The 15,486-nt window shown below is 30.3% G+C and overlaps 1 protein-coding gene across 1 annotated transcript in view; it reads right to left on the bottom strand.

Annotated features, from left to right (window-relative positions):
* LOC107444254 (uncharacterized) overlaps window positions 1-3,262 on the bottom strand; it is a 60,151-nt gene extending 56,889 nt beyond the window's left edge. Inside the window, exon 1 of the mRNA XM_016058351.4 lies at window positions 3,106-3,262. Coding sequence (XP_015913837.2) covers window positions 3,106-3,193 — 88 coding nt within the window. The 5' untranslated portion in view covers window positions 3,194-3,262. The remainder of the gene's footprint in view (window positions 1-3,105) is intronic.
* Between the last annotated feature and the right edge of the window lie 12,224 nt (window positions 3,263-15,486).

Raw genomic sequence — 15,486 nt, 5'->3', positions numbered from 1 at the left:
TTTCAAAGAAAGTTCTCTTATTATAGAATTAAACATTTTGTATTATTTTACTACCATTTTTAGTCGGGGTTTTTTCCGTTAGATATAAGTAACAAAATATTTAGCTAAAAGACATGCATTCGATATTTGAGTTCGGAACAAGCATAAAAGAAAGTTATTTCCCTACTTAATTTTATTTGTAACATTATCTGAAAATTCAGCTGAAGTGTTTACGATAAAATAAGAATAAGTGTGTTAGGGCGAATGTTCAATGATAAATTTTTAATTTTTATTTATTTATTCACTAACATCGAGACATGTGTAACAAATTGCGCTTAATTTTAAATTTTGATACCATCTATGCGCTAGTTGTAAGTGACCAGTCTCAGCATGATATTATCTATAAGTAAAAAGTCTTCTTCGTTTACATTAACATTTTTAAAAGGAAACAATTAGGATTATATTCTTTTTACTTGATAAATTGGGTATACTTTTACACAAGAATGAATATTTTACATACTGCATTTTTAATATCCTGGGACATTACAACCCGACTGCTGTCAAACAATTTTAGATTACGTGCTAGCATATTGTTCTAACAGGAAAACTATTACGTAAGCATATTGCTCTAACTGTATCAACAATTATCATGCTTGTTTCATTACAATTCTAATGCGGTTATATGGAATTTGGAATTGGTTTCAGGCTCTGCCTTTTCTGTATTTTCTTTAGAATGCAATGAAATGCTTGCCCTTGTATTTATTACAAATATATTGTAAAAAAAAAAGAATAAAAAAATAAGATGGTTAAATTTTTTTTTTTTTGATTCTAAGCATTGTATCGAGTATCAAAACAGTAAAGAATTCTGATAGAAACTTTATATTATTTCTCAAATATTAGATTTACACGTACAATTTAATAACAATGAATATGAAATTATGTTTAGTTTTGATCTTTGTGCACGTTGTCACATTAGATAAAATAATAAGCAGCCTAGTTCCCTTCGATGGAATGTATAGTAATTAATGAAATAATGTACCTTTGAAAATTAAACGATTTCGTTTTAAATGAATTTTTTTTTTAAAATTTAAGGTAATCTCCATCCTCCCAGGAAACATTTATGCTTCATAACCTTTCTCCTCTCTATCCTCCCAGAAGAAATTTAACGGTAAAAATAACAATTCTTCTTTTATGGAGAAGTTCTGAAACTCTCGCAAGAAACTCTCTATAGGAAGACTTTTTTTTCAGTCTCATCTGCTTTTAGCCAAAATAGCGTTTGGGGTAGGAAAAGAGGGTATGGAATGAAACTGGAATCCTTCTCACTACTGTTCATATTTTAGAACTTTTCTCCTTTCTAGTCCTTCAAATGAAATCTAACATTCCCGAAAAAAAAATGATGATAAGGGTGAAAATGGTAAAACGGGAGTCATATTCTCATTTAAATGGGAATTTTACATAATTAGCAAGAATGGTGACAGGGCTTGACTTTTTATTATTATTTTGCAGTGCAGTTTTAACAGTATTTATATTTAAGCAGAGCTTGATATTCTGTATTTAAAAACCAGTCTTTCAAATAGCATCTCCCAGATTTTTATTCTTCGAAGCAGTTAAAAGGCTTAGAATAATAACTCATCTTTCCATTTAAAAAGAACGTTTTCTTTTTTATGTTTTAGCGTTATTATTTTTCTTTAAACAAAAAGGTAAGGAATATTGTTTTACGATGTCTTTAACTGAGAAGTAATACTAGTGGGAAAAGACTAATGATGCATTTATAGTATTGGACAATAATATCAATAATGCTTAATAATAATATAATTCTTATAATATTGATTAATAGTATTTGTCTATAACTACTGCATTTAACGTATTTATAATTTAGGGTTGATAAACAACTTACATCATTTGGCGCATTAGTTTTTACTAATTTTTAAATTGAAATTGTCTGTAATTAATTATTTAGACATCTCTTCAATAAACAAGTTAAGCATTTTTATTTAAAAAAATTGAACAGTTAAGGAGTTATTTTAAAATTTAACAGTTTTTTAAAAAATAATTTCGTATTTAACATTAATTTTTTTCTCTTTTTAAATAATACGTTGCTGTTTATTCGAAAATTTGTGTAGATAATTTAATTTCAATTTTCATACAAATGAATAGTATATATATATATCAGTTAATGCTGCAAGCATTCAACGTAAATATACATTTTCCTAATGGCTAGAGCTTCGTAAATTCTCAATAATTTCATTTCAATTTTCATACAAATGAATAGTATATATATATATCAGTTAATGCTGCAAGCATTCAACGTAAATATACATTTTCCTAATGGCTAGAGCTTCGTAAATTCTTTTTTTAGCATAGAAACATGTTAACGATACTGCGAGTAAGCCCGTGAGTTCAAAGAAAACAGTCTAATTTTGGCTTTTTGAAAATAGAACAAACCTGTAACTTCTCCGGCTTTAGCAAAATATTTTTCATTTTATATAAAGTTGCAGCAAAATTTATGATACAGTATTTAATTGAAAACTAATTTTAACCATCACTACATTTGAATAATTCAAAGATATATACATAAAAAAATTGAAAAATATTATATATGCTTTAAAAATATATGAAAACATTTAGTTATTTTTATTTCTTTGCAACTATGAATGTCCCCGCGAAGAGGAAATATAGTTCCTAACTTATTTATCAGTTGTCTAAGATTAATATTAACATCATTCCCATTACCTTACAACAACTTTTAAAGAAATCGCGTTTTCAGCAAAAATATATAATTAATAATACATCTGCCTTTAAATAATTTACATTTAAAAACATATTTTCAAAATGAAGGATGACGTTAAACCTCCTAAATGGAATGAATCAACAGCAATTTCTAAAAACGTATTTATAGTTTTTTTTAATAATATATTAATAAAAAAAAACTTTTTCGCTTTAAAAAAAATTGGGGGAAGAATGGGGAGACGTATAAGGGAGATTTAGTTCTCCTGCATGACGTCACTGAGTTATCGATCGAAATAATCGATCCTACATTGCATCATCCGTCTGTGAAGCATGTAAGTTATGTGAAACATTCAGTAACATAAAGGAATAAAATAAACCATAAAATAAATTACTTACCTTTCGCTTCGCCTTCAATAGGTAAATCTGTTTCCTCTTTGCAAGATCTAAGAAAAGGAAAATATGAACTCGCTGATTTAGCTTCCATTATTACGATGAGGAGAAATCTTCTTTTCCTTCAGCTGAGTTCTCTCCAGATGTGGATGTTCGAATTGTTTATAGAGGTCGCTGTTTTAGATGACGTCAAGAAAACATGGAATATTCAATTCATTTTAGAAAAAGATTTTTTTTAAAAAAACTCTTCCGAAGACCCGGGATTTTAATTTGTTTTTAATTAATAATCTGCCTTCTGAGACTAAAAATTAATTGCAATTCGACGCAATTTTTTTCTTATAAAATATATTCAGATGATGCTTTCGTGTTTGTATTCCACCATTCATAAGACAAAGACTACCAATTTTATAAGACAATCGATGAACTAGTATTCTAATTTTTTAAAAAAAGTGTCTTTAGTTAAAGTTCATCATAATACGAGTTTAAACACTGTTAATTGCAATTCTATAGCTGAGACAAGGCAAATGACGGCACAATATTGCTACATATAGTAATCTCGTGTTGTTATATTATCGTAAATCTGAATTAAAATTTGAAATTAATAGAAAAAAAGTTAAATTTAAATTTGAATAGATTTTAGAAGTGTATTCAGAGCTCCGCGATAGTTAGAAATTCTTCTGTAAAAGTTTAAAATACAACATTCAATGAAATTATTTAACTTGCTCGGCTTAATCGAATAATGGGGGGATGACCTTTTTTTAACTTGAACCATGCAAAACATGCTTAAAACAAACTATGGCTCATACATAGCTATGGGTTGATGGTAGAATAATGAGTTGTTTTTTTAATGCAAGTCTTTAAAAAGCACCAATAAATATACTACTTACTAGACTACCAGAAATAGATTATATTAATATTACAATACGCATAAATACACTCATAAATACAATACAGAAGAAAACATAACATTGATACGTTGTAGAAGTAACTATCGAAATAGTTTAATTTGTATGAAAGTGAATTTCAAAGAGTTAGCCAAAAGTCTGTAAAAAAATCTTTTGCAGTTTGCAATTCAAACTATAACATTAAAAAGTGAAACAGATATAAAAAATAAAAGTGAAACCGATATTTTATTTTTTAAAAATAAATATTTTTATCTGCTACCAATTTTGTTAATTTTTTTCATTATTAATATTAATTATCTCATTTGTTTTAATTTCGTAGTTTCTGGATAAAATAAGCGAAATAGAAATGCAGATAAAGATTTACTTGCAAACATGAGTAATGATTTCCTTAATTCCAGTTAACTTTACAAAATCGAGTCTAATAACGTGAATTAGCTACTTTAAAATCTATATTAATGTAAAATTTTTAAAAAATGAATATTTATTTATTTAAATATGCACCTTAAGTTTTGTACCTTAATTGCACTTAAAGCCATTTGAGATATTTTTGAATATCTTATTGAAATTATAATTGCATAGAATCTCTAGTAATTAATTTATATAATAGTAAAGACAGTTTTTCCTAAATTAAGTTTTCATTTACGTAACTAATTTCAATTTTATCCTTATTACATGTTAGTCAAAAATTTATCTCCAATTACATAAAATTGAAAAGGATACCATGTAACCTAAAGATAACGTTAAGTAATACTTCAACAATCCTACTAAGACGAACCCTTTTCGGCAAATAAAAGTAATAGTGAGTTAATCTGTAATTGTTTATTTGCAATCGAGCTGTAATCTTATTTAAGCTGTGATTGATAATTTTTTATTGATGATGTGATTAAAAAGAATGTTCGAAAAAACATATTTTAACAATTTCTGATTAATAGCATTATACAAAGTGACTGGAAATGACATAAAGTTTAAAACTAAATATTTTATCTACCACCAAATGTTTAAATTTTTTTATTATTTATAATAATTTACAATATAGAATATAACTTCAATAGTAATTACTGGTGGTACAGTAGTAATTACTACTAAAGTTATATTACATATTGTAAATTAATATAAATAATCGCAACATATTAACCAATTATATTCTTGAGTCTATTTTGTGATTTTGTTAGCCAATCTTTTCTCTTTAATTTCTTCTTCTAATTCGTGATTATAACTACAAGAAGACGAAGTATCACGTGATGAAGAGGTAGGATGCACCCACGGGGTCTAAAGGTTTCGAACAACCAAATAACTATGTAATATTACTTTTAGTTTCAGGATTTTTGAAAAAAATGCTTAACCTGCTCTATCATGAAAATTTTTTTATTTCTCAGTGAATTCTTTGCTTTTATGGTCAGAGCAGCGAAGTTTTTGTAGTTTTATGAAAGAAATGTTCAAATTTTCGGGATTCTCTCAATAAAGTCAAAAAGAGAATATTATATTAAACATCAGTAGTATTTTTCAAACATAATACTTGAAATTGATGACAATGACTTCTTCATTAGTATCAATCAGACTTATAAAAGGGTTAACACTTATAATAGGGTCATGTTAAACTTTCCGACTGTATATAACTTTATTTCATAACCTTCTATATAATTTTATTTAATAAACAGCCGACCCAAATTTGAGTTTACAACTACCAATGTTGAACTCCGTAGCCTTGCAACCTTAAACTCAAACCAGAAGACAAGGGAACTCCCGGATCAAGTATTGGGAGAAATTTACCATCGTGGAATACTTTTTAATGGAACTAACCAGCATTTGCGTTAAATGGAGGAAAAACTACGAAAGCTTCCCCGTGGTAAGCCTGACGACAAAGGGACTCTAACCCATGATCCATCAACCACTGGGGATATTTTACGTCAACATTATGGTCGGTGCGAATCGGGTGCGGAATTCGTTTCGACCAGTCATCGCTGGAATTTGATCCCGGGTGACCTCATTGGAAGGATAGCGCTCCATCCTCTGAGCCATTAATTATTCTATTAAAAAAGTGGTTATATAGAAATAAAAAAAGACGCATAAGAGTTGCCAACTCTTTAAATATCACTGTGACAGCCACAAAGGCTTATATTTCACAGTTATAATTAGACTTTTTACACAATTAAGCAGAAACCAATGCTGCCAAATCAGAAACAGGACTTTTTTAAAAGTGTGTTGCTTAGCTTTAGTTAACTAAGCATGCAAGATATTGCGAAATATCCAAGTTTGGTTGACAAAAATCCTACTGCAAACAAATAATTTAACAGACGTAACAAAGAACGTAATGAAAGAGCGTTAACATTCAAAAAATTTTTCTTTGGCATCACTCGGTTCTTTTTCCGTTTACTTCTAATTGTTAAAGATATTTTTCAAGGGAGATATTGTTGAAAGATATTGTTAAAGATATAAAAAATATTTTTTTTCTGCATCATCTTCGCCATCACCTATGACCCACACCCGATAGTTGACATTTGGCTCGTGTTCTAAGAGGAATTTTTTCCCCTTATACGTTTCCCATATTTTTGATATCTTCTACACATGTTAAAATGTAATTATTATCCCGATTCAAATAATTATGTATGAAAAAATAGTCTAACTTGGTTTATTAAATGGTTTAACATTGTTTGACCCATGCGTTTAATTAATTTTCCAGATAAAATGCATTCAACAGTAACGTTTGATACAACATACCCAAACAGTTTGAGCAGTAACGATTGATACAACATACCCAAACAGTTTGAACAGTAACGATTGATACAACATACCCAAACAGTTTAAGCTGTAACGTTTAATACAACATACCCAAACCCATTCGTTTTTTATTTCAGACTAATCAAAAGAGGAGAACATAATGTACCATTAGCAGATATTATTCTTTAATTGCTTATAAATGAGTTGTATTGTAAGACTATTTGCACATGTGACTCTGCCCCGCCTCCGTATACGGCAAGTTGAACAACATCCGCATTTAAATCTGGACTGATAAAAATTTGAAAGAAGTATATTTTTGTTTAAGTATTTTGTTAGGGTGCTCTAAATGCTGCATTTGTGATTGTTCGGTATTTTCCTTCTTTCGAATAATAGCTTTAGTGACATTAGCTGGTTTAATTTTATTAACGAGGAGAAACACGCGACAATAGCTCTACGATTCTTTGTGAATAAATATTACGCGTTGCTAAATATTTGATGCTGGTACTGCTTTAAGTTTTCTATTTACTGTTTAAAGTTCAAAATAAAATCTGGAGAATTTAGCTGTTCTTGATTGCTAAAAATTCTCAAGGGTGTCTTAAAGCTGTTCTATAAACGTCTATTTTTCGTCTTGCTTGAAAGATGATCGAAATCTAAAAAGTGCCGAGGCCAATACGTCTGTCTAGCGCTCAGTTGAATAGATTTTCTTTGAAGCTTTAAATAACTTAGAAAAATCTCGATTTTTATGATTACGATGAAGTTCGATTCTTGTTGAAACCTGCTAAAAGCAAGTTCAACTTTTTGTACAGAGTTGATTCAAGGACCCTATTACATCTACTATATAATCGTGATCAAATTACTTTGATGTGAAGGGGGAATTTTTCGGATTAGTTGTAATGAGGAGTTGTATCTTATGACAAACAAGTTTGACTCTGTCTACAATTCTTGTTTATAGATGGCCTAATATAATTTAGCTTTGAATAATTAAGTACCAGCTTTTATGCTTGGAGATGATTACCGATCACTTGAAGAAAAAAAAATCTGTCCTAAATTTAAATGTAATGCAATGTCTTATTAATTCAGTTATGATCAAGGACCAGGATTTTTAGTGAAAAAAAACTAAGGATCCAGTAGTTTTTTAAAGCCATTGACTATTTCCTGTTCTTTAGCGTTTTCCTCATAATCGATTGTGCATAATCGATTGATGAATCGATTGAATTCTCGGAAGCGTGTTTGAAATTGTTGAATCGATTATCTCCTTTGATATGATAGCAACAGCTATTCATGATTGTTAAGTCAAGCTTAGCCTATCTCTAGCCAGCACACTCTAAGTTTGTTCTGAAAAAGGCGCAAAACGTCACTATGCAGAAAAGCCACAGTTTAGAGAAAATGAAAAACGTTTGCGGTCTAATTTTTTAATATTTTAAAGCTTACTCCATTGCTGCATTTTTTGGTCTCATGAAAATTTGCAAAATATGAGAATAATTAATTGATTTTGATAAATGATATTTATCAAGTAGAAAAATTTCGCTTTGGCTATTTTTAAAAATTTCAATATCTTTTAAAATATTTTAAGTTATTTGTCCGTTCTATAAAGCCCAGATAATTCTTCACAGTAATATGGTATATATAGTTCAAAGTTATAGTTTTATTTCAAGTGTAAAGTACTTAAATTGTTCATGTTTTTTTTTATTTTCCTTGACAAAGGAGCTACTAAAAATAATGTTAAATCCAATTGTCGTCTTGTTCGAAGGTGTCTGACGCGGTCAAATGCATTGACCATGGTTAGAATAAATTAAAATGTTTTTTTTTCCCTTGAAAATCTATCGCTAAAAAAATGAAATTATCCTTATGAGTTGTTTGGTAGTTGAGAGTTTCTTATTAAACCCTATTGTTCTTTAGATGTAAAAGTGAGAAAAAGTTCCAGTCTTATCATGTTAATTGTTCTGAATATCTTGCCAAGGTGTGGAAGTGAACTAAAAGGTCGACAGTTTTCTGCAATTCTTGTCTTTTATTCGTTTTGAGGAACAAAATTACTTCAATTTTTCAGAGCGTTTGGATATTTGCTACTTTTTTAAGTCTAATAACACAGGCCTGCGATGAAAAAAATACAAGGGGTCTGATAGCTGAACTTAATGTATTTTTTGGAGCTGAAATTTAAAATAATAATGAAGAATGTCCATCACGTCACGTTTTTTAGAAAAATTCAATTTTAATGGAATTTTTTTGAACATTTACCATAAAAAAATTTTCATTTTTGAATTTCTTCCCTTTTTGATAGACCAGCATTCTACTTTGGTCATATCTACAAAAGTACCCCTCTATCACTACTTCCTGTCACCGTCCCTCTCTCTGTAACAATCTCTCTCTACCAATAGCGTCTTAAGAATCTTTATCTAGGTCCGCTGACCTCTCAGAAACACTATTAAGCGTTATAGGGAGTCATTTTAAAGTTTGCTTTTTTCTGTGCGTTTCGTGAAACATGGCTTTGAGTTCAAGACATTGTGAAAATTTCCCAGATGACTTTTGTTATACATGCGGCGAATAAAGTGTAGTTAAAAATCGCATGAGGAGCATTACAGACTATGTAAGACAACTTTATCTCGCATATTTTGACATGAAACTCGGAGATCAGGACAAATCTTGGGCACCTCATAAAGTTTGTGTGCAGTGTCGCAAATGATCTACTCTTATGTCCTCAAGGAAAGAAGACTGCTTTACGATTTGGAATTCCTATGACGTGGAGAGAGCCCCAAAACCACTTTGATGATTGTTAGTTTTGTTCCTGCCATGTTCGTGGGAGCATTACAGACTATGTATAACCGAATATATCAAAGTATAACCGGGTATAACAGAAAAAATCAAAGACTAATATCTGAACCTGGCTCTCGTCCTGAACAAAATAAAATATATCGACCACAGTTGGACCATTTGCGGTGATTTGAAAGTTATCTGCATGCTTCTTGGTTAACAAGGGGGATTTATAAAGTACCCATGTTTCATTTGTGAGAGGGACAGCCGTGACAAGACTTAACATTGGGTCAAAAAATAATTGCTGAAAAGACAAAATCTTGACCCAGGCACCAAGAACGTTATTCGAAACAGCTTAGTTGATCTGAAAAAAGTATTGTTACTTCCGCTACATATAAAATTAGGTGCAATGAAGCAGTCTGTCAAGGCTGTTCCAAAAGATGGCAATTGTTTTAAATACCTGTGCAAAAAGTTTCCAGGTTTATCCCAAGCTAAGTTGAAAGAAGGAATATTTGTTGGTCCAGATATCCGCAAACTCATGAAGGATAAAGAATTTGAGACTAACATGACAGAAACGGAAAAAGAAGCTTGGGTTGCTTTCAAAGATGTCGTCAGTAAATTTCTGGGTAATTACAAGGATCCTGATTATAAGGAAATTGTAATGAAAATGCTGGACAAATTTAAAACGTTGGGTTGCTCCATGAGTGTAAAAATGCATTTCCTTCACTCACATGTGGACTTTTTCCCTGAAAATTTAGGAGCAGTTAGCGAAGAACAAGGGGAAAGGTTCCATCAAGATATCAGAGATATTTAGCGTAAATATCAAGGAAGATGGGACAAGAACATGTTCTCTGACTACTGTTGGATGATAGCTCGGGATAAACCTGAGATTAAGCATGAAAGAAGATCATCAAAATTAAGTTTCAAAGGAAAACGAGTATATACTTAAATAGAAACATTTCTCTTTTGTTTTTTGCTTGTTTTGTTTGTTTTGTTTTTTGTTTCAAACTTTCATATACACATACACAATATTTGTTATTCTTGGTTAATCGTCAATTTTACGTAAGTTATCTCAATAAAAACAAATTAAAATGGTATGTTGGTGATTTTCTTCTAGAAACTGATGTAAAAAGTTTGAACACAAAGAACTTATTGCTTTTCTCTTGACCAGAGGTGACTTCTGCTATCTGGTAACAGTATTTTTTATTCATTTTAACCTATAAAAAATCAGTTGATAGCTCAAAAATCAATTTTCTTTCACAAGATTAAATTTTACATAGATCAAAATGAATGAAGAGAACAGTTACCGGATAGTACATGCAAAATTATTTGAGAAAATTCCTTTCCAAATAGGATTTTACTAAAAACATTAATATCGATTTTATAAAAAATCCTGATGTGATTGGGGAAAAGGAAGGTCATTTTCAAAATCAGCACATCAAATAACATATAAATCAACAATAACTTCTCTTGTATTTTTCAAAAAGTTTAATTTCGCAGGCTTGTGTAATTGGTCATAATGTCATTGATTTTATTTTTCGGGAGTTTTTTGATCTTATTACTTATATTATCTTCTTCTGGAGCTTTTTTGTATATTAAATGTCTGATGAACGTAATTAAAAGGAAGACTAATCCATTAATTTATAAATGTCTAATCTGACCTATACTCACATGCTCATCAGAAACTTGGACATTTTATTTTATTTTATAACCGTCGTTGAACAGCCGACCCAGTTTCATGGGTTTACGACTACTTACGTTCAACTCCGTAGCCTTGTAATTTTGAACCAATCCAGAAGTCAAGGAAACTCCTGGATCAGTACCCCCAGAGGTATTGATTTGTTGTGGGAACATGGAGGTTTTTGAGACTCGACAGATTTAACGTGCATTAGTCACCATTTACTACACGGGGAGTCTTCGGTCGGAGAGGATCGAACCCACGACCTCTTGGATATGGGCCCAGTGCCCTACCGATCAGGCTATCCCGGCCCCTGACATTGACACAAGAAGAGGAAAATGCTCATAGAGTCTTTTAACGGCGGTTACTAACAGGGCTAAAGAGAATAGAAGGGCTAGTTCACTCCGCTTTGAGAGCTGAAGCTACGATTTCCCTTCTCATGACGTCACTGCGTCCACAGATCTCGGAGATCGCAAGCAAAGATATTATGATAACTTTGAATCTTTCTCTTTGTAAAAATAAGTTAGACTTTTTCTGGTTATTAGCTTTCAAACTTTACATAATTAACACATTATTACCGTTCATAAACATAGTTCAAAAAAACTTTTTTGGCCATTATATTAAAAAAAATACAAATTTAAACTTATAAAAATGTTTTACTAGTTGGCGAAAATGACACTATGAATACTTTATTTTAAAAAGTTCTGTTTTAACATTAATTATTAAGAAAAATGAAAGCATATATCGACACTTTTTTTATCTACATATTCTTTTATAACAATAAGTTGAGTTAAATTTAGAATCCCTGATTTTAAAATATGCCGTTAATAGCAATTTGTTCATACTTAATCATTAGGAAACATCAACCTTAAACGCTAATTGCTGAAACAAAATAATAATTTAGGTTCATAATGACATTAGAAATTTTACAATGGTTTATAGATATTTAAATTTACGATGATATAATTTATAGATATTTAAATTTAAGAGAATATAATTTTTTTTAAAAATCATAAATATTTAGAATAACTACATTAAAAAATATGTTACGAAATTAGGAGAATTCCAACTATATACTATATATTTTATTTATACGTTGTATTTACATTTTAATTTTCTTTGACTTAATTCATTTTTTAATTTTTTTCACCTGCCCTTATTTTTGAAATAACGAGGCGGTTTCTATTTAGATAATGAATTTTTATAAAAGTTCTTAACGGCAGAATAAACGTATTGCTGTTTTATATTATCTGTGTCATTTCGGAATCCATTCTTTACCTAGCTGTTCATTTACTTTTGGGAACACGCGGAAAATTATATTTTTTCCTTTTGTTTTTCTATCAGAATTTTTTCAAGTTGCAATCGCGCAAACTGGCATTTCGAGTTTTAAATTCTTGTAAATTCACTGCAAAAACTGAGGAAAGTCATTATAAAAACTAACAAATGTCTTAGAATATCTCGCTAAAAAAATGCTCCAATATTAGTTAGAGCTAGTAAGACCGAACGCTCCGTTCTTGAAGTAAAAGTGCCAGCTTTGCGCCAAAGTGACGTCACTAGAGAAAATCGGATGATTGGCGCGGCGAGAGCTACTTCAAAGGAGTGAACCAGCCCTTCTATTCTCTTTAGCCCTGGGTTACTAAGAGCTATTTTTGGAGGAATACAAGATACAAGTTGATGGCTTATGACACAGACCCTCAAATTTAGAACTTTATCGCGCCTTCCAAGAGAAGTTTGTTTGGCGCAGCATGTCCTTCTGTGGACTTTGTGCCATTAAACCCAACATTCAATTCAATTCAATTCAATTCGCCTTCCAAGAGCGCGACATCTTTAAATACATCAAAATCCAAAGAATTAGATGCGCTGGTTATGTTATTAGAAGGAACAAAGAACGTCCAACACAGAAAATATTCTTGGACAGACCCTTTGGAACAAAAATTAGGGGCTGACCCAAACTCAGATGGGTTAACTGTCTAAAAAGGGATCTCGTCATTTAAAGAGAGAGATTAATAAGAAGACAATAGCCAAAAATAGAGAGGCCTGCAGGAAAATTTTTGAGAAGGCCAGGGTCCACCCAGGCTTGACGTGCCACTGAAGAAGAAGTAGAAATTTCTGATGATTTGGATTAGTTCTGTTTTAGCGACATTGTTAAACATATTCAAGCTCTAATTTTAAAGCAGTTATATATCGTGTGATTTTGTCATTGCGCAAGATGGATTGATCATTAATGTTCTATTCTGCTAGAAACAAGAACTAGATGCTATAGCCTGATTTAGTATGGGTATTGCCCTTGATGTATTTAGCATGCATTTGATGCATAACTGGACCACTAGTAATTTGAAACTTCATCTTCATATTTTAGCTGTGTGCCTGAATCTGCAATGCTGCCTTTTTCTTGAAATTGATTCGATGAGGTATGACAGTGTGGTGCAGAATGCGGAGGGAATTTGAGGTGAGTGGTGATGGTGGTTAGCAGGACTTCACCATCACCCATCATCACAGGTTATACAATGGTGAAGATGCATGATATTTACAGATGTACTATGTGAGTAATTAATATGTAGTTGTATGAATGGTGCTCAGAAAAATAAATAATGAATTATGAATTTAAATAACTTTTGATCTAATGATCAGATCTTCGCATTATGGGACTCAATCTTATTAGTTCGAGATATTGACATTAAAGTTGTTAATTAATTAGTGCAGAAATTCTAAGCTAAGAAATCAAACACAAAAACGTACTTTCCTTGAACACACCGTTTCGAATATAGGGTTTAGCCGGAATCTGGGAAATACGGTTCCAATATTTTGGTCAGGAGAGCGAACTAAAGCTTGGACCTATTAATGTTAATTTTACATTTTGCTTATTTTTCTTATTTCAAGAACTTTCTAAGCGAATTGAAAAATTTTTACACACAATTATAAAACTCACTTAACTAAAGATAATTCCATACAAAAAAAAAACTTATAGCGAATATGCATTATTTTATTTAATAGTAGTCAAAACATTTTTGAATTGAAAGGTATAAAATTTTTACATCATTTTAAAGAATGTAATTTTACATGACAAAACACAAAGTTTGAGCGAAATCGGTCGAATAGTTCCTGATAAATTTAAATATCTGACTATTTTAATAAGATTAACCCGCATTTGCGTCACATGGAAAATCGTATAAGCTTCCTATGGTTATCTCTATGCAAAGGAACTCCAACCCATGATCCATTCTCTACTGAGGATATTTTTCGTTAGCACTATAGTCGGTGCAAGCTGGGAGCAAAATTCGAACCCCGGTTACCTCATTGGGAAGTTCTGTTTTATTTTCAACTTATTGTCTTATGTGACACATCTTTTCGATGAAATGTATGTTCATATTTTATTTGTAATTTCGATTTTAAAACTAGCTTATGCAAAACTTCATTGTATGGCACCATTTCACACAGTCAAGAATACAAATCTGCTGAAGCAGGTTCTTTTATTTAGTGAAAAATACATTTCTGTGTCTAATTTACATCTGAAAATCTCATAGGCGCAAACATGCTTCAAAATACTGTGTCTGTTTCGAAACATTAAAAGTCATTTTTATACCTTGTGCTATTAAGGCATATTTTCAATTCAATTCAATTCGAATCATCAAGATTTTTTCGCAAGCGATAGTCTGATCTTTAATCCTTTTCACCGTAATGTCATGTCTCTTCTAATATGACTTTAAAAGTTACCACTTATTGAAGTTTAGAATTTTATATCTTAATATTTAATAGCTACTTTGCTTTTATTGTTGTTTAACATAGATAAAAATGTTATATTATGTATTTTAAATGACTTAGTGATTCCATTATTTTAAATAATATTATTTATTTGGAATGCAAAGAATTGAACTAAAAGCTAAAGTATTCCGTTTACTTTTCTTGCACAAATTTTAGTTTCAAATTTTCGAAATAAATTTCGAAGTTTCCCTGATTTATACGGTAATTTAATTTGCTGTTTGGCCACCTTAGGCGTTTTTAATAATTGTTTAGAATCGTATATCACAACATTTATTATCAACACTATTTTTAATGACAGGAATTTTTTAATGATAAATTATCTATTTAGTTATTTATAAGCACTTTTTATGAAAATTATTATTTTGAAAAGTAATATTTTATTAGTAAAGTATTATTATGAATTTTATATTAATGCTTAATAATGAATAAAATATTACTCGAATAATATAATCATGATCGTTTTATTATTTTTTAATTACTTGCTAAACATATTTTAATATTTTTCAGATCTTTTTCTGAATTTTTTATATTCAATAAAAATTCCAATAGTTTTCATATTTCACGCAACTTTTGGGC

Source organism: Parasteatoda tepidariorum, chromosome 10, assembly GCF_043381705.1.
Source record: "Parasteatoda tepidariorum isolate YZ-2023 chromosome 10, CAS_Ptep_4.0, whole genome shotgun sequence".
NCBI classification, from domain to species: Eukaryota; Metazoa; Arthropoda; class Arachnida; order Araneae; family Theridiidae; genus Parasteatoda; species Parasteatoda tepidariorum.
This window is presented reverse-complemented; position numbering and strand designations above follow the sequence as displayed.